Consider the following 24,386-nt stretch of genomic DNA (forward strand, 5'->3'; position numbering starts at 1 on the left):
AATCTCTCTCTCTCTCTCTCTCACTCTGTCAATTTGTCTACCTCTCTCTTGGAAGGGAAGCCATCAATTATGATCTCAGGCAAGGAATGTATGCTTGAATCGACCAATAGATGATGCTTACGGAGGAGACATGCATCGGATGAATGCATGTAGATGCAACGATTCATTCCATGACGAGGCATTCATCCATCATAGCTCAAACCCATCATCATCATCATGTATGCATGTGTTCCATGGCATGATGCATCCATCAACGTGTCTATTATGACACAAATCATAAAGAGGGCTGGTGAGGGAATCGCAGCCACAAACGGTGGAGGTCGCTCAAAGGAAGGCGCGTGCGATCTGCATCGTCAGATTTCGATAAGAAACAGGGCACGAAAGAAAAAGTTCTATAGAGGTCGCCCAACCGCAGGTAAGTTTATATTAAGTTGGTTGCCCAACCAACGTAATCATTGACGTAGGTCGCCCAACTATATATTTTTAAAACGGTTGGGTGATTGGTTTAAGCAAGTCGCCCAATAGTAGGTAAGTTTATATTGAGTTGGTCGCCCAACCAACTCAATATAAGATGCAGGTCGCCCAACCGACGACTATAAAAGCCTGAAACCTATCATTATCTCTCATTTTTTCAAACGAGATTGACAAGGTTTTTTTGCTGGGAAAGAAAACTATCGTCAAGCAACCTGCAATCGACATAAGTGGTAATCAATCTCCTCCATCACTATTCCCAGGTATGTACTAAACCCTATTATATCACTTTTTCTGATTTTTTTTACATGTGGTAGGAATAGTTGAGGGATTAGGGTTTGGCATAGTTGAGGGATTAGGGTTTTACTACATAAAAGGAAGGAATAGACTATATAGAGAGCATCTAATTATTGCAACATGATAAGTAGGATATAACATATAGGGAGATTTGGAAGTGAGGGATTAGGGTTAAAGGTTTAGGGTCATAAAGTACATGGGTCGTACCATCACTGAATCATGGAGATCATTGCTGACCATGTTTGATCCACACAAGAAAACCTAGATACACTTGTTGAACTTCGTCATAGTCTCATTCCACCACACCAACTAACCTAATCATTCTACCACAAGCATTAAGATAATGATGATGGAGCTTTGGGAAATTTAGAGCTTGTATTTCTATTTCAATATGGATGACACATGGATTCAGCCATATTTGCAATCATAATTTGTGTCATGGGTTGATTTTGGCCTCTAGCAAATGTTAACAGATTTTCTTCATCACTTTAAGGTTTGGATGAATGTCATTCTATTTCTTAAGGAACATAACCAAGCTTTGGTTTTCAATGAATTTAAGTTGTAATGAGATCTTTTGACAAGGCAACAATGATATGATCGTTTAATGTATATGAGATCATGACAACTCAACAATACCTAAAATGCAAATTTTAGTGCTTGATATGTGTAAATGAATGCCATGGCTCCAGTCGTTGCTAAAAGACTGCTTCTTGAGGCAATATCATGGTGGCCAGATTGCGTATTGGTAGCCTCCCAAATGGCACTGAACGTTTGACATCGATTCTTGATTGTCTATTCATGGATGAGACATGGAAAACATAAACCCTTTTTTATTGAGGTGAAGAGATGTATCATTTCCAACATAATTTAGTAGTTGAATGCACTCTTCTATTTAAAGATTAGTTGATGATAAATGTGCAAGTGAATCATTAGGTAATCATCGTGCAAATGTTGTCATTTGTGAATTGTGTGTTCATAAATAACTTATTTTAATGGTTTGGTACATGGTTTGGTCACCATTTCACACGTTTAAAGTTAGTAATGTTTACATATGAAAGTTTCCATTTAGAAATGTTTTGGTTGTTTTGGTTCTCTTCTAGACTGTATACATACTAAAAAAGGAACAAAGGGAAAGGAGTACAAGCATTGACCATTTCCGAACAATGGGTTGTATATGAATAAGTGATGTAAACATATGCAAGTGACGATGCTATATTAGATATACTTAGATAAATCTGCATATGGCCACATTTATGTCTTCAAGTTTTAACATCTTTTTTTGTAATTTACTATGAAACTTGGGCTAACAGGTATCCTTGAGAAAGCAAACGATAACGCTTTTGATCAATCACAAATTTGTGCCAGCCTCAACAACAATGCATCAGTAACTGTAAGTTTTTTAATATAACATCTAATCTTCTGGTAATGCTACAAATGCAAATTTTATTTTGTACGAATCTGTGCTAGTCTCAACGACACAGAATAACCAATGTTAATCTTTTGGCAATGTCATATGTGATTATTTTTTGTACAAATTTGAGCTAGGATTCACAATGAAGCATTGATAATGTAAGTTTCTGCATATAACAAGTAATGTTGTATTAACTCCATAAGTCCTTCTTTGCTTCTTTAAATTGTTCTTTTTTCATAATGCAATGCTAGTAGCTACTAACGCTGTGAAAGCAGCAACATGTGAAGCAGAATGCCAGTACATATCGAGTGAAAAGGCTAAGGGCATGGTAATAACAAGTATTTCGTTGTGTCCTACTATGTCTATTATTTAAGGTCGTACATGGTCAAACTGATGTCTATATTTGTATGTTATGAAGAAATGACATTGAATTGTACGTTCAAGTCCATTCAGATTTTATTTGATCACATAGAATGTGGTTCGAAACTATACTTAATTGAGCACATAAAATAATTCATTCATGTGGGTATTTCTCTTTGGGTTGTGGACAAATAAACATAGGGAAATAATTTGGTCCCACTCACTCGCTGTCAATATCTGTCTGCTCCATTACTCATCAAAATATCCCAGCCAGTCCTTATAATATGTGGGTATATGAGATATCATTGTTTAAGACATCATATCCAACAAAATGATGCAATTATATTTATCTCTAATTCAGTGACCAAAATGATTTGCTTGAATGGTGGTAGATGGCTTCCAAGTCCAAGTACAAAGATTGTTTGGATTTCGATAACAGTGACATATATCCAACTCAAAATAGGTATGTGACGAACCAATTTCCCCTAATACTGGTTTAGGGTTTGATGCATGTATGTTCACTCGTGATTTGTTAAAGGGTCTTTGTTAGAAGACATTGGAGAAGTTCGTCAGCCGACATGTCTAAGGGTGGGGAGAGAATGGATCAGACACTAGTGGTTCATCCGCCTCAGATCAAGCCGATACATGTCATGGCAACATTTGACCAAGATGCTCCTCCAAATGGTATGTGGATGTGGTGTCGTTGCAATATGTCAATCTTTATGTCAATCTTAAATATGTAACACATACAGAAGGAACAGATGCTCCTCGCCCAGACTCATTGTATAAGGTTGGAAGAGATGCAAATGGGAACAAGGCCCATGTGTGTATCTATATTGAGTATTGCCGTCTCTCGCCAAGGTGGTATCGCAAAAAAAGTGACATGGAATCACATTTACGCAGGGAACATGGAATAGATATAGTCCTACCACGAGGGATGTGTATAGAGGAGGAGGCGGGTACTCCGGGGGCATGCTTTAATAGCAATGAGCCTTAGAGATCACTTAGAAGATTCATGGACCTCGATATCAAGTACAATAGAAATCAGCAAACATATATCCGGAAGTTGAAGGTTAGGGCTATTTTGAGGTACAACTCTATTCCCGCTGAACTCCGTCTTGGCACAGAGGCAGAGTTCGTGGCGCGATTTATGGACAACGAGATGGCCATATACGACTCCAAAAAGGATGAGTGTTTGGAGATGTTGACGAAGAAGATAAGATCCGGTTTGGATTCTTATGTAAGTATGAGCGAGGATTTCATTTGAGATATGTGTTGGAGGGTTTATTGGCAGAATTCAGATAATAACATGTGTCTTATTGTGGTGAGATAGCGTAAAAAGGCGGGGATATCCACCCAACCGCAAGGTGTGTCCACGGATGTGAGTGAGACTCTAAACCCATCTGAGGGTGGTGTGTCCACTCCACCAAGATAGAGACGACAGAAGATGCCAGTCTGACGGAAGGAGGTCGAATCAAACACTAGTCTTTATGTCACCCTAACATCAGATTCAGATGACGTTGCATCGGATGTGGCCACAGTTCAATTTCAGCACGGCAAGGGCATAAGGTTGTGGATCCAAACTTTCTATGCATTCAGGTACTAGCTGACCTACCAACGTCTCGATATGGCCCTTGACGTTATCGAGTCAGATCTTGAGACCATGTGCAAGTGTCGTGAAATGGCATCGACGTGGACTATGACCTTATTCTTGTTGTTTATGGAGTACTCGCTACCCCCCGAGGTGATAGAACGCTTCACCATTGTCAACCCGTTGTGGGTGTAACTACACCAGCAGATGGTGAAGGGGCAAGCCATCCTTAGGAAGGTGGTTGAACGTGATTTTATGCTCATTCCGATCGTGCTTGACGGCCATTAGGTGTTGTGGATGAAGATGCGACAGAAAGTTTCTAAGCTTACCAGCAAAGTAGTCTTTTGCAATCCATTAAACAATGCGGCGACTGACAACGTGCAGAGAATGGCAGAGTTGGCGATTTGGACCATTTCATCTGAACTGTCAGACCACACCATTGTGTCTGAGGGTTGACATCACGTATTGCACATGCCAACTCAGCCAAATTATTGGGATTGTGGCTTTTACGTGATGAAGACTATCTAGATGTTCGTGGAAGAGTTCTTACGAGGATGGATATCTCCGACTTTTGTAAGTGTAATTGCAATGCCTTATTCATGTGGATTGTGTATAGATGTGTTGTTATACATATTTGGTGACAGGGCACAGAGATGTGGTTCACCAAACGCGAAGTGGATTCACTTCGGATTCATGTGGACAAGTGGTCATGAAGGGTACTAGGATTTGCACCTGCGACTGATAGCCCCATATTGTAAATTTTGTGTCTGTTGTTTTTAGCACATATTTTGTTATAGAGCTAATGTTGTAACTATATTTTGGAATCCACACAAATTTTGTATAGCGAGAATCGACTCATTGTATATCGTGAGTACTTATTAATGGAAAAGTTGTTTACAACAAGTGTTTATCTCAAGTTGATTTGTTGTTTTAAACCAATCTCAAGTTGTTATCTCAAGTTGATTTGTTGTTTTAAACCAATCTCAAGTTGTTATCTCAAGTTGGTTTGTTGTTTTAAACCAATCTGTTGGGATTACGGTCCCTCCGGATGGGATGGTCGGATGTCCGGGAATCGGGAATGAAGACCCAGTTCCGGAGCCGGATGATGAAGACCCGGTTCCGGATCCGGATGATGAAGACCCCAGCTACGGAGCCGGATGATGAAGACCCCGGCTACGGAGCCGGATGATGAAGACCCCGGTTACGGAGCCGGATGACGAATGTACCCGGAGAGAGATCCGGATGCGGGGACATATTTGTGAATATGTTTGCCAAGGGCCCTTGAGGCTATATTTGTAAATAGCCCGAAAGTCATATGTGTATAAATATGACTTAGGGCAAACAGTTTTGTAGTTGTTACTCATTTTTCTGGTTTTCCACTTAGTGGGAGCTAAGTGAGCAGCCGAGAGAGAGAGAGAGAGAGAGAGAGACGAAGAGGTCGTTGCCTCTGTGTATTACCGCCGCCTGTGGCGAAGACAGTGAGCTCAAGGTTGTTGCCTTGTAGCTTCACCATTGTACATCTCTGTGTATAGTGATAGTTGGAGTTTGAGGACTCCCGTGGTTTTTCCCACTTAGGGTTTTCCACGTAAAATATCCTGTGTACTCTTCTCTCTATTGTCTTCGTGCATTTTTGTATTTCCTGTTTTCTGTGAGTTGATCCTATTCCTCGGTTGTGGCCGAGCACTGTGTTTGACAAGTGGTATCTGAGCGATGGTAACACAGAAAATGGAAGGCGGCGGTAGTGGGCCCCCGGGCATGATGGTGTTGAACTCACAGAACTACGCCGACTGGAAGATAAAGATGGAAGACCTTCTCATCGTCCGAGACCTGTACGAACCGATCGACAATGCCGAGATACCCAAGGGAGTAATAGAGTCGGAGTGGAAGCTCCTGAACCGGAAAGCCGTAGCGACGATCCGGCAATATGTCGATGTAAGTGTTCTGCAACATGTGGCGAACGATACGAACGCCTATGAGATGTGGCAGAAGCTGTCCGGACTGTATGAGAGGAAGAATGCTCTGACCCGGACCTCCCTGATGAGGAAGATAGTGAATCTTAAGTACCGGGACGGCGAGAGCATGGTCGAACACGTCAGCACGTTCATGGGATTCGTGAACCAGCTTGCGGCGATCAAGTTCCCGTTGGATGACGCAATGCAAGCCATCATGCTGATGTGTACCCTTCCGGAGAGCTGGGAGAATTTGGTAGTTACTCTCAGCACCTCCTGTAAGGAAGAGAACTTGTCTTTACTAACGGTAAAGACAAGTATTCTAAATGAAGAAGCGCGTCGGAGAGATAAAGAACCGGCCTCCGACTCGAAGGCGCTGCTTACCGAATCGGAACGGGGAAGACAACGGAACCGGAGTCCGCAAAGACGGGAGAAGTCGGGGACACGGTCGCAGTCGAGGGGAAGACCTACATGCTTCTACTGTGGGAAGCCGGGGCACTTCCAAAAGAACTGTCGGCATTTCCGGAAAGACAATGGAACCGACGGTACCGATTCGAAGAAGTCACCGGAGCGAAACGGTGCATACCGGGGAGCCACGGACCGGAGAGGTCCGGATCGGCGAGGGTAGGACCGGAAAGGAACGACGGCACTTGCGGCAAGTGAAGAAGAGATAATGCTCATTACCGAAGAGAGGGAGCTGAACCTTGCCGGTGAAGAGATGACCTGGGTGGTCGATTCCGGAGCGTCGTTCCACCTGACCCCGGAGAAGAAATACTTCTCATCCTACACAGCCGGTGAGCACGGCTGTGTCCGGATGGGAAATGAAGGTACATGTCGGATTGCCGGCATAGGAGACGTGTGGCTGATGACATCAACCGGATGCAAGATGCTGCTGAAGGATGTCCGACACGTTCCGGAGGTTCGATTGAACCTGATTTCGGCCGGGAGGCTAGACGATGAAGGCTACACGGGTAGCATCCGGAACGGTGTCATGAAGTTCAGCAGAGGGAGCCTGATAGTGGCTTGGGCCCGGAAGGTCAACACACTGTACCTGATGAACTCCCGGCTATGTCCGGAGGAGCTGAACGTGGCAGCTGACACTGCCGGTGAGCTATGGCACAAGAGACTGTGCCACATGAGCGAGAAGGGGATGAAGAGGCTTGCCGAAGACAACCTGATACCGGTAAAGCACGTACACTTGGGGAAGTGTACCGACTGTCTGGCCGGTAAGCAAAACCGGACCTCCTTCCGCTCAAGACCACCGATGAGACGTAGTGTACCATTGGAGTTGGTACACACTGATGTGTGTCAGGTAGAAACGAAGTCACATGGCGGAGCCCAGTACTTCGTAACATTCATAGATGACCATAGCCGGAAGCTGTGGACGGCACCGGTGAAGACAAAGGACCAAGTATTGTCCGTCTTCAAAGAACTCCACGCGAGAGTGGAAAGAGAATCCGGCAAGAAGCTGAAAGCACTACGAGCGGATAACGGAGGAGAATACCGAGGGCAATTTGAGGAGTATTGCCGTTCGATGGGAATCCGGCTCGAGTTTACTGTGCCGAAGACGCCGGAACTGAACGGGCTGGCCGAGAGGATGAACCAGACCATAATGGAGAGGGTCCGGAGTATGCTAGCACATGCGAAATTACCCAAGGGATTTTGGGCTGAGGCAATGTCGACGGCGACATATGTGATAAATAGATCACCCTCAGTACCCCTGGATGGAGACACGCCGCAGAGAGTGTGGACCGGTAGGGAAGTATCCTACCGGCATCTGAAGGTGTTCGGGTGTCTCGCATACGTGCATGTGGCAAAGGACCGGAGAGGAAAGTTAGATCCAAAGACCCGGCCATGCATATTCCTCGGTTACGGCGATGACGAGTTCGGCTACCGAGTATGGGACCCGGTCGACAAAAAGATATTCCGGAGTCGTGATATCATCTTCATGGAGGACAAGACACTCGCCGACTGGGAGTCGGAGAAGAAGATGAAGAGCTCCAAGTCGACCGGTGAGGATCAACTCTACGAGGAGCAGTCCCGACCGGCAAGGGACCGGTTAGCACTCGAGGATCCGGCCGAAGACGGTGAAGAAACAGAACCGGCCGAGGAAGATGAAACTGATACCGGAATCGGCCCCGATCCCGGAATGGATTCGAATGAAGAGGAAACGGAGGAGCCGGTTACCGAAGCTCCGGAACGGAGATATCCTCTAAGAGAGAGAAGGGCCCCCCGGAGATTTCTGGAACCAGAGCACGTGCTGCTAACCAACGAGGGGGAGCCGGAGAGTTTTGAAGAAGCAAAGCTTGACACCCATAGCCGCAGGTGGTTAAGTGCCATGCAGGAGGAGATGGATTCCCTGCATGAGAACCACACATATGAACTTGTGGAGTTGCCGAAAGGAAAGTGGGCACTTCGAAACAAGTGGGTGTTCAAGCTGAAACCGGGAGATGCCGGAAACCCCCCGAGATACAAAGCCAGGATCGTGGTGAAGGGGTACCAGCAGAAGAAGGGCGTCGACTTCGACGAGATATTTGCCCCGGTAGTGAAGATGACCTCCATCCGGACGGTGCTGAGCATAGCGGCAAGCATGGACCTCGAGGTAGAACAGATGGACGTGAAGACGGCATTCCTTCACGGTGACCTCGAAGAAGAGATCTACATGCAGCAACCGGAAGGATTCGAGAAGAAAGGGAAGGAGCACCTGGTATGCCGGTTGAAGAAGAGCCTTTACGGACTGAAGCAGGCTCCCCGGCAGTGGTACCGGAAGTTCGACTCCTTCATGACCGACGAAGGGTACCACAAAACGCAGTCCGATCACTGCGTGTTTGTGAAGAAGTTCGAAGGAGGAGACTTTCTAATACTCCTCCTGTACGTGGACGACATGTTGATCGTCGGACGGGACCAGGTCAAGATACGGATGTTGAAGAAAGCGCTTCACCGAACCTTCTCAATGAAGGACCTGGGTCCGGCGAGGCAAATACTAGGGATGCACATCATCCGGGACCGGAAGAAGAAGCAGTTGTGGCTGTCACAGGAGAAGTACGTGACAAAGGTGCTTCACCGGTTCAACATGTCGGAAGCAAGACCGGTCGAGTCAACCCTCCCGGCAAACTGCAAGTTGTCCAGCAAGCAAAGCCCCAAGACAAAGGCTGAGAAGGAGGACATGATGAAAGTACCATATGCCTCTGCCGTCGGAAGCTTGATGTACGCAATGGTGTGTTCAAGACCGGACATAGGATATGCAGTCGGAGTGGTGAGTCGGTACATGAGCAATCCCGGCAAGGCCAAGTGGATACTCCGATACCTGAAGGGCACGGCAAACGTGTGCCTCCGATTCGGCTCCGGTAAGCCCGAACTCGACGGCTTTACCGATTCGGATATGTCGGCTGATGCAGATACCAGCCGGTCCACATCAGGGTATGTGATGACGTATGCAGGGGGAGCTGTTTCGTGGCAGTTGAGGCTGCAGAAGACGGTTGCACTGTCAACCACGGAGGCGGAGTACATGGCGGCTGTTGAAGCCGGCAAGGAAATGATATGGATGAAGGACTTCATTAGAGAGCTCGGTATCCGGCAGGAGGAGTACCGACTCTACTGCGACAGTCAGAGTGCCATCCACCTTGCGAAGAACGCGGCCTATCACTCCCGGACGAAGCACATCCAGCGAAGATATCACTGGATCCGGGAAAGGATAGAAGACCAGGAGTTCGTGCTGACGAAGATCCACACGGACGAGAACGGGTCAGATATGCTGACCAAAGTGCTCACACCCGACAAGCTGGAAGCGTGCCGGAAGAGGGTCGGACTGGAAAGACATCCCATGCCGAAGTGAAGGGGGAGTTTGTTGGGATTACGGTCCCTCCGGATGGGATGGTCGGATGTCCGGGAATCGGGAATGAAGACCCGGTTCCGGAGCCGGATGATGAAGACCCGGTTCCGGATCCGGATGATGAAGACCCCGGCTACGGAGCCGGATGATGAAGACCCCGGCTACGGAGCCGGATGATGAAGACCCCGGTTACGGAGCCGGATGACGAATGTACCCGGAGAGAGATCCGGATGCGGGGACATATTTGTGAATATGTTTGCCAAGGGCCCTTGAGGCTATATTTGTAAATAGCCCGAAAGTCATATGTGTATAAATATGACTTAGGGCAAACAGTTTTGTAGTTGTTACTCATTTTTCTGGTTTTCCACTTAGTGGGAGCTAAGTGAGCAGCCGAGAGAGAGAGAGAGAGAGAGAGAGAGAGAGACGAAGAGGTCGTTGCCTCTGTGTATTACCGCCGCCTGTGGCGAAGACAGTGAGCTCAAGGTTGTTGCCTTGTAGCTTCACCATTGTACATCTCTGTGTATAGTGATAGTTGGAGTTTGAGGACTCCCGTGGTTTTTCCCACTTAGGGTTTTCCACGTAAAATATCCTGTGTACTCTTCTCTCTATTGTCTTCGTGCATTTTTGTATTTCCTGTTTTCTGTGAGTTGATCCTATTCCTCGGTTGTGGCCGAGCACTGTGTTTGACACAATCTCAGGTGTAAACCAATTGATTTGCGCTTTTAAACCAATCTCTTCGAAAAAGCTATTTTAAACCAATCGATCACCCAACCCTTGTAAAAAACATCAATGGTAATAAACCAGGTTGCCCAAACCTCTTAAAATTAATCCTCTCATAACCCAAGTCACCCAAACCTCTTAAACCTCATTCTCTCATAATCCAGGTCGTCAAACCTGTTTAAATATGGAAAATAAGCAGGTCGCCCAACCTATATTTACCAGGTCACCCAACCCTCGTAAAAAACATCGATGGTAATAAAGAAGGTCGCCCAAACCTGTTAAAAATCCTTCTCTATCCTAAACCAGGTCACCCAACCGTTTAAAAAAAAAGCTCGCGATCAGAATCCAAGTCACCCAACCTGTTAATCACATTTGGCCAAAAAAATGGTCATATTAACATGTAAATTAATCACATTTTAAGTCACATTAAACCCTTCACCGTCATTTTAATCAGATCTGATTCCATCTCCAATTAATTACCTCTTAACATTAGATTCAATTAATCACATTCTTTGTCTTAATAAAGTTCAATTAATCACATTCTCTGACTTAATTAGGTTCAATTAATCACATTCTCTGTCTTAAATTACCTCTGATTAATCACTACAAGAATTAGAAGTTGTCGAGATGAATCCAAATGAAGTAGATTTCATCACGTCCTTGTATGATTCTGAGGATGGTTATGCATCACCATACTCCGCAACCATCGACAAAGACTTGGATTCGTCTGCATCCGAAGACTATGAGTCAGCTTCATCTGAAGAAGAGGCGGAGGAGGTTGATCCCTTCATGTATTGTTCAACGAGGTATTTTGCGTTCACAAGAGGTATGTACGATTTAATGCTTAAAGATTTATCGGGTCAAGGGAAGGTAACGTTTGAAACATTAAGCACAATTGCAAGGGGTGCACCTCTTAATTTACATGCATGGCGGCGCATGAAGAGTTGTCTCACGCTTAGAAATGAGAATGTAATACACCTTAAGGCATCGCCTAATCTTTAGGTTACACACGTAGAGAAATGGAGGGAGATAGTACCGGCGTCACATTGTGGTGCATGGCACCGTTCTTTGACGAGTTCTCTGACAGAGTTAAAGAGACTTTGGTCCAATGATCTTCGTGACCATGGGATCCCTAGTGCCTATGTGAAAGCAGTGGTTGACCGATGTGGTTGTCAAGTTGTGTCGAGGTTAACTCCATCTAACATGGAGGGGACAAGTGTCGTGAAATATAAAAAGTCTAGTCCCATAGAAGTGATCAAGATAGAGGCCCATAAGGTTGATGATACACTCATAGATGTTCAATTGAGGTATCACATACGCTTCCATACAGGGGCCACAAGGGGTGCACATGTGACTAGGTATAATTGTCACCGATCCGGTGTGGCCAACAAGCAATATCCGTACACTTGACGTAGAAAGTATTCATCCCGATGTGGGTGTACTTTTCATGTGAACGCTCGAATGAATGACGGGGTTGACCATGGGACAATGACCCTTTCAATATATGGACCTCATACGGGTCATGTATGGGGAAGTAGACCAGATGCGTACTATTTGCCGGTGGCCCCAAATGTTATAAGTTGTTGCAGAGATGACCTTTTTGATGTTGGATGTGCACGACATGTGGCACGGATGAGCATGCGTAAGGAATCATATCATAAGTCCAAGGCTAGTTCAGTAGACCTTGTGAGTTATAGGTTCTTTATGGTACCAAAGGAGGTCCGTAACATGGCCAACAAGTTAAAAATTGGGAGTTCTATGTGTGAAGTTGATTGGTCTTTGATTATACAAGATGTCTATGCCCTCTGAGATATTGGGAAGGTGGCTCATGTCATACCCTACTTGCCTGGTGAATATGGATCTCCCGCAAGGCAACCGTTCATCTTGGTGCTCCAAGATGAATGGATGTTAGAGATGTGTGAGCGATTGTCAATAAACAACTCTTGGGCAATCGACTCCACGTTTAAAACAAACCAATTTGGCTTGCCATTATATGCAGTTGTGGCCCCAAATGCCATGGGAGTTGGTATCCCATTATGGTACATGATATGTAGTTTTGATAAGGGGTCTAACCATGAGCAAGTAGCTTTAGAAACTTGCTTGAGAGTCATATTCGCACGGATGCTCAATGTGAGGCCAAATGCCATAGTCATCGATAAAAGTTCGACATCAAATAATGCCATAAGTAATGTGGATAGTCACAAATGGGCAAAGGTCTCAAACACAATGTTGACTTTTGTTGTGTCAGTTCCATGCAAAAAAAGCATGGTTGGACAACTTGTTGCCAAAGGTAAGTGCAACTGAGAGAAACCATCTTTATAATCGGATGTGCCAACTCATGCAATGCATTACAGAATCCACATTCAATGCTCAATGTGAGGAGTTAAAGGTAGAATATGCAAACAAGCCAAGTGTTTGGCAATATATAGAAGGAGGATGATGTGGCTTGACATGTGTGTGAAGGAAACTGTGGCCCAAATTTGGTAGAATGTTCAACTACGGACATGTTGACACTACCAATCTTGTGGAGAAACATTGGCAATTTATCAAATATACTGCCTTGAGAGGGAGGATAAACCGATCAATTACCGATCTTGTGCATGTTTTAATCGGGGACAGTCAAACTGGCACTTGGATAGGGGGTACCGTTATTGAATGGTACAAGCAACAACAAGAAATATGTGAGAGTGGTAGATTTGCACCCTGTGCAAATTGTAGTGATCAAACAACAAGACTTAAAGAGGCCGAAAGGCTACTAGAGAGGTATGAAACTAATGATGCAACAATGCATATTGTGGACGAGCCCTGATATTGGTTTAAAATATTGAGCTTGACAAAACTGAATGTATGGTATAATGTATTGCTCCAATGCTCATATTGTGATTGCCAAGACCCTACGAGTAAATGTAAGCATATACTCGACATCAGGTTGATTATTGAGAGGCACATGCCACTTCTATGTGGGTCGTTGCCTTTTATAGATCATGCAACCCATATGCGCAATGACCATTTCACAGAGACGGAAGTGGAGACAGAGGTAGAATTGGTGGAGGAGACAAACCCTATAACATCACAAATGGAGGAATGGGAGTCAAAATTACAAACGGCTGAGGGGGCTATTCAATGTCTTAGGAAAGGGTTACGATCCCTCGACCGTGCAACAATTTTGGCATGTATGGAGTCCATTGAAGAAATGAGTCAAACGGTGGTATATCACGCAGGTGCACCGAAACCAACCAATGAAGAAGACCGTGGATCCGTAAGGCGTAAGCAAGCAATTGGTGCAAAAAGGGGAGCATCATTCAACATTTCACAATATCTTATTGGCAGCTCCCCAAACACTTCCAAGGCACACACCGGAAAAATGCAAAGGGGCGCAAGTCGAGCTCGGAGGCGGTTGCCAATATGTGCGACAAAGAAGATTCGATGCTTGCATTGTGATGCCTTGACCTTTAGATCAAGGGACTCAAATGTTGATTGTTGCAAGAATTGTGGCCACATCTTGCCATGATCTCCGGATGAGCCATAAACATAGCTTGAGTGGTTTTGCAGACTAGTGCATTTGGGTTTTCAATGTTTAAAGTGGATTTATGAGTGCATTTGGGAGTATGTCATATGTTGATTTATGTTTTAAGTTTCCTGTTTCAAGTATGTCACATGTTGATTTGGGTTTACGATGTTTAAAGTGGATTTACGTTCAAAGGATATCATATGTTGATTTATTTTTCAAGTATGTCATATGCTGATTTATGTTTGAAGTATGTCATATTTTGATTCATGTTTCAAGTATGTTATAAGTTGATCTCTGTTTTCATAGATAGATATTTTTTTCTTCTTTGTTCTCTCCCCTCCCCCCCATCTCTTTGTTTTTTAGGGTTTACTTGGAGATCGGGCGACCTACAAAGGTCAGGGTTGGGTGACCTACAACAGTTGGGCGACTTGCAACGGTCAGAGTTGGGTGACCAATTGTGGTTGGGCGACCAACGACTCAGAGTTGGGCGACCTCCGACAGGTTTTTTTTCGCGCGATCTTCCTTATTGAAATCTGACGGTGCAGATCGCACGCGCCTTCCTCTGAGCGACCTGCACGGTCTGTGGCCGCGATTCCCTCGCCAGCCCTCTTTATGATTTGATGCAGAATAGACACGAGTTGCATCCATCCATCCATCCATCATAGGCTATAGCTCCGAGCCATCATCATCATGATCATGCATGCATGCATGCATGCTATAATTCATTCCATGGCATAATGCATCCATCCATCCAACCATCATCATAGCTCTGAGGCATCATCATCATCATCACCATCATCAAGCAAGATCCAGTAATATGCCATCGCCATCGCCATCGCCATCGCCATCCCCATCGCTGCACGCACGCACGCCTGCACATACATATAACATACATGCCCACCATTCCCTTCGCCTCTGATCTCTTCGGCTTCTTCCTCTGAATCAGAGAAGCAGAAGCAGAAGCAGATCAGATCTCTTTCTTCTTCTTCTTCTTTCCGTGCTCTTCTTTATTCTTCTTCCCCTTCGCACACGAGGATGAGAGGAGGGAGATTCCAACAGAAAACCAGTGAAGATGCAACCATCCGCAACGCAGAAGCTCTCTTTGAGAGCAGAACTGTGGTCGAGATCCGCGAAGTAGAAGCTAATACTCGCAGAGAAATTGAAGAGAAGAAAGAAGAACTCAGACAACTCGTCGGAGCTAGCTACAGAGATCTCATCGAGTCTGCGGATTCCATAGCTGAAATGAAGAATTCTTGTGAAAATGTGGCTCTGAACATTCATCGGATCCAGTCTGATTTCGCTTCTTTGAAAGAAAGGTTAGTCATCCAGCATCCTTCTGCATCGCTTCCATATATAGATCTAGAAAAGAAGAAGAGAGAGAAGATCTATGGTGTTGGAAGCAGAGTTAAGTATGTGGTAGATACTCCCGAAAGGATATGGGGATTCTTAGATGAACATATGTATCTTGAAGCTGCTCAGAGATACCTTCGTGCTCATGAAGTTCAAACACTGCTTACAGAAAGGGAAGGAAAAGGAGAGAAATTGTCTCATTTTCCACTTCTTCTACATCAATGGTCTCTTGTAGAGACATTTCAAGGTCAGATCTCGCAAAGAAGCAGAGATAGGTTATTAGAACAAGGTCTGGATGTTCAGGAGTATGCCATAGCTCTCGCTGCTGTGGCCGTGATCGACGACCTTAATTCTGCACAGATAATGTCCTTATTTTTTGAGACCAGGAGAGCGTGGTTGAGAGGCCACCTTCGAACGTTCATGTCTATGAGGAAAGATCAAGGTCCTTTATCTGGAAGCATATCAGGGAATAAAGTAGATACTCTCACTGCCTTGGACATCAGTTCGATTGCTTTAGTGCTATCAAAGGCAGCGAATATCATTCAAGTTTCTTTGTGTCAAGCTGGCCAGCTTTTTCTAGAAGTGAATGGGGATTTACCACTCTTTTTCAGAACAGTTATGAACTCTCTTCCTGGATCCCAACTGTTTGGTGGGATTCCCAATCCAGAGGAAGAGGTAAAATTATGGAAGCGTCATTGGGAAAAGTTAGAGTCTAGAACAATCTCTTTGACAGGGGAATTCATCTCTGAGACATGTACATCATGGATCAATACATGTAGATCTAATATTATGGTTGAGGGCAAAACTATCCTTGAACTTGTGGAATTTTGCAAAGAATTAGAGAGGATAGAATGCTTGATTAGGAGGGAATGTGATAGTAAGAAAGCTCTAGAAGGGAGCACAGAGTGGCTTGAAAGTGCATTTGGTAAGGCCATAGAGTCCCCGTGGGACTACATGACTGCATTACTATTGAAGGAGCAATTGAATCTATGGAATATTCTGTTTGAGGATATTTTTGTTGACAGGGCCAAGAGAATTATGGTCGTCGGATTATCTGTAATCGACACGGAGAATTCCGTCAATGATATATTGAGTTCTATGATCACTTCACTCTCATCTGATTCTCAAAGCAAGAGTGCTCTGTATTTTCAAGTTCAGGGATTTACCTCCACTGAATCTATGTGGTTTGCCCTCACGAACAAGGCTGAAGATCTTTCCGAAACAGTTGCAAGATTGCTAGGAAAGATCCAAGAGGAAGATTCCTCCGGGATGTCAGATTCTTACTTGGGTCCTGAGGTATCTCAATTGAAAGAAGGAATTCATTTAAAATTAAAGTCATTATTGGAGGATGCAACTAGCTTTATCCAGGCACAACAAAATACTGCAAGATCTGAGAAACTTACTCCTCACTTGCAAAAGCATTGTTATGAGTGGATGGCACACTTCATCAATGGACTTCTTGTAAAACTCTTGGATCTATCAGATAGCAGTGGAATTTCTACACCCAAAATTGATGGGTTATTTTCTGTGAAAAGCATTTTAGGTAATAGAAATGAAGTACAGAATAGCAGGATACCTGGTGACTTGGCTGATTTGGACACTTTCGAAATTTGTCCATCAGTTGAGAAGGCGCTTCTATTAGCTCGCATTTTTATGGCATTCTCACAACGCACGTGGTCTCTTCCTCTTATACTACAATCCTCGAAATCATTGCAATCAAATGAGACAAAAAGTTCTCTTCCATGGTTAGCTTCCTCTGAGCGCAGAAAGTTCTGGTTAGATGTGAATGATTCCACAGTAGAAGGGCAGAATATAGAGAAAACAAGGTTCAATATGGATCTTCCAAAGGAGGAGAGTCATTCTGAGTTTGGTAAGCTGCAAATGGCTTTGAAGTATGCTAGTCTGGGGTCTCATTGTATTTGGGTGGAATGGAGCGCTCAAAGACTGATCAAGTCTCTCACAAGAAGCTTGATGAAGGATGATGATCTTGCATCATCTGCCCCTCTTAAGGTATACATGCTTGTCATTTTTTGTTTACATGCCTTTTTGCATTGCATTGAAGATGTAAAACTTTGTATATGTGGAGTCTATATATTGACCATGTAGATCATTCTGTAAAGGGCTGGGAGGAGACTCCCTTAAGGCAAGTCAATGAAGGAGGTGATGAAATTGAAGTGAGGCTACCATTGCCAGCAATGCCATCATCATATGTTATTTCATTTCTCTTCAGGAGTTGTCAAGAAATATATCGTATAGGAGGCCATGCTCTTGATAAGGCAGTCCTGCAGCTATTCGCCTCAAGTTTGCTTGAGAAGGTATCATCGTGGAAAAAAACTCTGAAGTACACTCACATTTTTCTTTATTTCCCCAAATGCCAGGGTTTTTTCCCTCAAATGCTCTTTCGGTGGTTGGTAAAGGGTATTTTAGGAAATGATGAAAACTTACAAGCATTTGGGGAAGAAAGAAAAACAAGGTTATTTCAGATTTTTTCCCAAATCCTTCCAGGTCATGATGAAATTTCTTTGAGAAAAATTCTGAAACTCGGATTCTTGCAGGTTTTACTTGTGTACGAAGATTTTGTTTCAGGATTGGGAACTACAAGGGGTTTAGTTTCAGAAAAGGGCTTGTTACAACTTCTCTTTGATGTGCGTTTTCTAGGAGATGTGCTTGCTGGTGGTGAACATCCCTACCCAGAATTGAGTCTTTTCTCATCTGACGAAGTCTTTCTTGCATCTACATTATCTAGTGCAAATGTGGCTCTGTTAAGAAAACTCCTATTTCAGAGTAATAGAACTCAGCAACATAGAAAGAGGCGGCTTATTAGCTTGAAGGAAAGACTTTCTAGCCTGCTTGATCCAATAGATTGGGCTACGTAAGGATAAGATGTGGAAGCAAATATCTCATTTTTATCAAAGAAATTTCGATTTCCTTTTATTTATACTTTATCCCATGTCATAATGCAGCTATGAGCCACCACTGTGGGAAAATGAACAACAAGCTTATCAAAAGTGCTCTGTGATGTTAGGATTTTTGGTTCAGTTAAAACATCTTTATCGAGACACAGCCCAAAGACCTCCACTGAATGCTGATCCCAGTATCCTTAAGGTCTCAGTATCCATTCCACGATTTACGTATCTTCCAATAAGGTAAGTCCATGTCTCTGCTATCTGGTTATGTATTCATGAAAAGTACTTTGTAAGCTGTATATTAATGCCCTAAAATTTTCGACTGTAAAACAATCCATTTTGGAGCATAAAATTATTTGGGTGTAGAGCTGTAGAGCCATGTATTGCTGCCATTCATAGCAGCAATACTGTTTATTACTGTCTAAAATCTGGTTGAAGGAAAATGTTATTAGTGACATCCATTCAAAGTGCATGAGAGATTGAAAAAGAAGAAAAAAAGGTTTCAATGTTGTAGGAAGAATTATTCTAAGAAACTTCTATTGACTGCTTGCTTTGCCTCAATATGCTATATGGTGTAGAAAAACAAAATGTCTGGGTATGCTGTGATTGTGCCATATAGATTTTACAGCATGCTAGATTGATGCTAGTGCAAGAACATTTTAGCTTGCTATTCTTTGCCGTCTCTTTCCATTTGATCTCAAGTGTAACCTCAATATGTGCTGTTCTTATATATATTCAAGTCTTTGATTTATTGGCCATTATACCAGAGCTGTGGTTTCGTTCGATCAATTTCTTACTTCATTGAGATTTGATTTCTTGCTTTTTCAGCACGCCGTCCTTGATGAAGAAGTCACTCCTGAATGAGAATGGAATGAAGTTGAAAACTATAATCTCTAGTCAGCATGCTGGTATTGAAGATAACACAAACATTGGATCAATTGGTGGTGCAAAGCCGTTGTTGCAATCCTTCATAAATCAGGTACAATGGATTCGTCATGATGTTGATGTTGAAAAAAGTGTGTCGCATGTCTCTGTTATGTAACCCTCGGGCTTAATTAGGAACTTTAACCCTCTGTTACTTAACCTAAGGATGACATGTAGTTGAGGGAAACTATAACCAACTCAGTGGGAGTATTGACCTATTCTTGATCTTGGTTAATTAGGCACTAGAAATTAGGAAGGGTCATAAGAAACTAGGAAATAGGAAGGGTTTAATTAGTTGTAAACCCCTGCAATATATGATCATTCCTATTTCACACCCGCAGGTTAATGATTGGTGTCAAATAGGTCATGTTGTCCACAACTTTACTTATGACACATCCAATTTTCGAAGGCCTAATGTATTTACCTGAAAGGGTCAACAATTCCCATTTAAGTATTGGAATTTTGGTATACTCGTTTTTTCCCAGGTTGGTACTAAGTTTGGAGAAGGAACTTTCAAGCTAGGAGGGTATATGCTGAGTGATAGTCAAGTAAGCCGAATCAAAGATCGATCAGCTGCGGCAATATCTACATTTGGTGACATCTTGCCGTCTCAGGCAGCGGGTTTACTTTCATCTTTCACAGCAGGATCAACAACATATTAGTACATATGCTTTAAATTTGATATTTCTAATATCATTCCCGGAAAGGCTCTCAAGGGGAGAAATTCTCCTTGTTGAATTTCGAGAAGTTTTGGTGTTTCCTGTATGGTAAACAAAGCTGTGAAAAGCATCGGTGATAACAAGTCAAGTAAAATTCCTGCGTGCACGAGATAATTAAGGGAACATATATTCAGCGGGACATGACTATTGGGTGGAGTTTACAAGAATAAATGACCTTGTATAGGTAATCATAATGCCATCGGCTTGAGTATACCTATTTGTGTTGAGCTTGTACAGAGGCAAATCCCCGTGAGGCTTGAACTATGGCTATGAAAGTGGAAGTTTTCACTCTCTATTTGTACAAATAGACGCACTGGTGATATTTCTTGCATTTCAATTATCTGAGAAGAGAAGCTTGTAAAATTCTTGCCAATGTAGTTATTGTCAAAAATGTCACATAAGTTGCGGAACTATATAGTTGGAAGTAAGTGGGATTATTAGTCTCTTTTGCAGTCTACTTTGTGGACATATGTAAGAGCTCTCATTACATGTTGAATTGAATCCATATGAAGCGAAAGGACATATGAAAAGTTAACTTGTTCATATGATGTCACTTTGCAGCATTCCACTGTTTGTTAATCTAACACTTCCATTATCGTAGACAGTTGTATAATTGTGCAATCTTTTGACATCTAAACCATATCCCTCAGATTATGGGATAAATGCAAAAACCATACCTCATTGTTATAACTTAAAACCGAACAAAATTTGAAGAATTTGATTTGGAATTGGTCTCTACATGAGCTCGAACCTCTTCTCTGGAATTCTTATAGGTGGTACACTACTTGATTGAAGCACTTGCAATGGTTTTCCTTGGGAGCAATACCTGAGTTGTAATGCGAAGTTGTTCATATGATGCCACTTTGCTGCATTGCAAGGCTGCTTTCCTGGATTTCCCATGCATTTTTTTAAATATGTACTTGCATGTAAAACAATTCATGTATGTTTGATATCATATGATAGTTTCAAACACCACTCAAGCCATGTACTCTATGTCATATTCTATTGTTGTACAAAGCTCTAAACACAAACACAAATGTGAAGATGATGGAACCTTCACAAATTTAGTGTTGACCATACTAAACCTTCTGAGTATTTCTTCTTGTAGTTTTTTCAACTGAGCCAAAACTTGCCATCTTTCTTATCCCTAAACATTTGGATACAGAGGATCTTTTTTGGAGCACCAAGATCCTCCACTTCAAATTCACTCAACATGTATTTCTTCTTACCACTTACCAGTAGTTAGAATCAATGCATTTAACAACTTCAAAACTAGATGGAGTTTCATCATTGATGACAAAAAGGAAAGAAACCATGTCACGATATCCCTTAGGTGATCTAATAATACATCTTTCTCTACTGGCGGCAAGCATGATACATATCTTGGTGCATCTTGAGTTTGGCCTTTTAATGTGTTATCCATCTCTTTGAACTCACTCAAATTCTTGGGTTCTCCTGATCTTTTTTATAAGAGTAAGTCTAGTAACTTCTTTCTTCAACATGGGGGTTTCATCCAAGGCAACAAATCTATTGATGACCTTCTTCTTTGATAAACAATCAAACAATGTATACAATCAGTACTATCTTCTCTTAGACCAACTTGGCCATCTCTAACTTAAAGCAAGCTAGGTCTCCTTCACTTGCTTCTGATCAAAAGCCGGCAGAGAAGTAGCCGTACAGATAGCATAGGTTGCGGCCTATTCTTGCAAAGAAAACAACTTCAAGAATTATAACCCGTAGGTATTGGTGGGTTCGATCAATCCCTGGAGTTCGCTAGGTGATATCTATACGGGAAGGAGGATATGAAGCTATCCCTACAGAATCCAATCCCTATGGTCCTAGATCGATCCCGAAGCACTAGTCCGGTACCTGCTGCAATCAGTCCCTATGGTACTTACAAAAACATTTACGTTTCTAGTTTTAAATTTTACCCTAACCTTGTAGTGTATCGATAATGAATGTGGTATTTGAACACACACCCCTTCAAACTAGAACCTTAATCTAGTGCCTTAGACTGACTAGGCCATCTCATCAAATAATGTTCATCTGAAAAGTTGAAAGTTAGAATTAGGATTTAAAGACTGAGACATTATATAGTCATTTTCTTGGCTTATTCAAACTAGGATTGAGAAGCATAGGCATTTTCTAACCAAAATTGTTGAAAAGTTGTCGAACACAACTTCCATTTGTCGAAAAATTGTTTTGATCTAGTCTTCGGAGTACTTTGATTCGAATGAATCGGCTTCCGACTTTCATATCCTACTCATCCGAACTCTTGTTCGGCTTTTCGGCTTTTCGGCTTCATGCTCCTTGTTCATCTTGAATGTTGCCATCGTACTTCGAATCATCTGGTCCATTGCGATCAACTGATCAGCTACTTCCGTGTTGGTTGCGTATCGGCTGCTTCTGTGTCTCATGTTGTACTCCCCCTCAAGTTTGGCAATGTGGATACCGTGAGACCAAGGTCGGATGCGAATTGCCCGAGCTTGTCGATGCCTAAGGCCTTCGTAAAGATATCCGCAACTTGAAGGTGCGTACTAATGTGTTGTAGGTCGATTTCGCCGGCCTAAACGCGCTCACGAATGAAGTGGTAGTGCACTTCGATGTGTTTAGTCTGCGTGTGAAATACATGGTTGCGAGGCAGGTAGATACTGCTCATGTTGTCGCAATATAAGCAAATCAAATCTTTGATGGGTACGCCCAGATCCTTTAGTACGCGCTTCAACCATACGGCTTCGCATGCAATGATTGTTGCGCCCCTGTATTTAGCCTCCGTGCTTGACAGTGCGACTGTCGGTTGCTTCTTGCTGCTCCACAAGATTGCTCCGCTACTGAGGGAGAAGACGAATCCGTATGTCGATCACCTATCTTCCTTATATCCAGCCCAATCTGCGTCTGTGTACCCTTCGAGTCGAATAAGCGTATTCAACTTGTACATAATGTCGTAATCCATCGTACCACTGACATACCGAAGTATCCTCTTAGCGCAATTGAGATGGAGATTTCGCGGGTTTTGCATGAATTGGCTAAGTAGGCCGACAAAATAGTTGAGGTCAAGTCGTGTGATGGTTAGGTAGATGAGGCTGCCGATCAATTGGCGATATTGAGTTGGCTCGCACTCAGCTGTGCCGGAATCGACATCGAGATTGAGATTACGGTCAAGAGGAGTAGACACAAGTTTGCACTCGGTCATTCCGAACTTGTAGAGTAAGTTGAGAACGCGGTGTTGTTGAGAGATCAGGATCCCGTCTGGTGTCTGAATTACTTCGATGCCAAGTAATGGAGCTCCTGCATATCTTTCATTTCAAATATGTCGAATAGCAATGATTTCACTGTATTGACTTTGGCTAGATTTAGTCCTCCGATTACCAAATCATCCACGTATAGGATGATGACAATTGGGTTGTTCGACTCGTTTTAGATGTACAAGGAGTTGTTCGATTTCAACATTCGAAATCCGATTTGGTGAAGAGAGTGTGTGATCTTCGAATGCCAAGCACGCGGTGCTGGCTTAAGACCGTAGATCGGCTTCTTGCATCGACACATGGCTTTTGGATGAGTATGTTTCGACTCACTTAGGACTGCCATCATCACAAGAGATACATCATCGACATTCTTTGACTTAAAAAAGAAATGTTACTTGTGAACTGAACTATAGTGGACACAACAAACAGTTTGGTTGAGTAACCACACCTGCAATAATCTCAAAGAATGGGGAAGAAGAATATTATTTGACATGGTTAGCAAGTGGAACATTGAAAGTGGATATTACATGTATTTACAACATGGAGTTGGATTGTTAGAAGTAGAATAATGATGACATTGATTCTATATATCACTAACTAAGCTACTAGTTCCAACAAAAAAAAAGTTGTAACAAGTCATAGAATTAACTTTGTGACGACAAACACTAGAGGGTCTAATAAATGGCCTTCTGATCGGTGGACCCTAACCAACTGAACCATGTGAAGAAGTGTAATGACTCAACTCACTTGAAGATCTTCACATGAAGTGGAGTGAAAGAATTGAATAGAATTGAGGTACAACAAAGTTAAACACCATTCAAAATCCACACTATGACCCCAACCATGAGTATTATATGTGAGCTTGGGAAGCCAATGACTCATTTGGTTCAAAGTGGATTTGAAAGAGGCTTTTGCACTCAACTAGTGCAACATGGATTCTCTTGTCAAGCATGACATGAATATGCTCAACCGGCATAACTTGGATTCGCTTGATTATCCACTTGCCTAGTATGTCATGAAAATGCTTCACAATCTGTTTGCTTGACATAACATGAATACTCTTGGAAATTTTCTTGTTTGGCACAAGAAAGAGCTTGATC

General features: G+C 43.0%; 2 protein-coding genes across 2 annotated transcripts; both read left to right on the top strand.

The window, feature by feature from the left end:
- Positions 1 to 264: 264 nt before the first annotated feature.
- Positions 265 to 3,536, top strand: LOC147861750 (uncharacterized). The gene is made up of 5 exons (XM_087322434.1): positions 265 to 415; positions 2,079 to 2,158; positions 2,932 to 3,002; positions 3,078 to 3,223; positions 3,292 to 3,536. The coding sequence occupies exons 1-5, from the start codon at positions 265 to 267 to the stop codon at positions 3,534 to 3,536; spliced, it is 693 nt and encodes a 230-aa protein (XP_087178560.1).
- Positions 3,537 to 14,974: 11,438 nt separating this feature from the next.
- Positions 14,975 to 20,454, top strand: LOC147861751 (Vps51/Vps67 family (components of vesicular transport) protein). The gene is made up of 6 exons (XM_087322080.1): positions 14,975 to 17,502; positions 17,613 to 17,807; positions 18,048 to 18,364; positions 18,456 to 18,638; positions 19,227 to 19,377; positions 19,808 to 20,454. Exons 1-6 carry the CDS (start codon positions 15,178 to 15,180, stop codon positions 19,982 to 19,984), a joined length of 3,348 nt encoding a protein of 1,115 aa, XP_087178206.1. The 5' UTR covers positions 14,975 to 15,177; the 3' UTR covers positions 19,985 to 20,454.
- Positions 20,455 to 24,386: the final 3,932 nt, after the last annotated feature.

The sequence above is a fragment of the Azolla caroliniana genome, unplaced genomic scaffold (assembly GCF_043228905.1).
Source record: "Azolla caroliniana isolate FFs.n. ecotype wild unplaced genomic scaffold, voAzoCaro1.0.p SCAF_7, whole genome shotgun sequence".
NCBI lineage: Eukaryota > Viridiplantae > Streptophyta > Polypodiopsida > Salviniales > Salviniaceae > Azolla > Azolla caroliniana.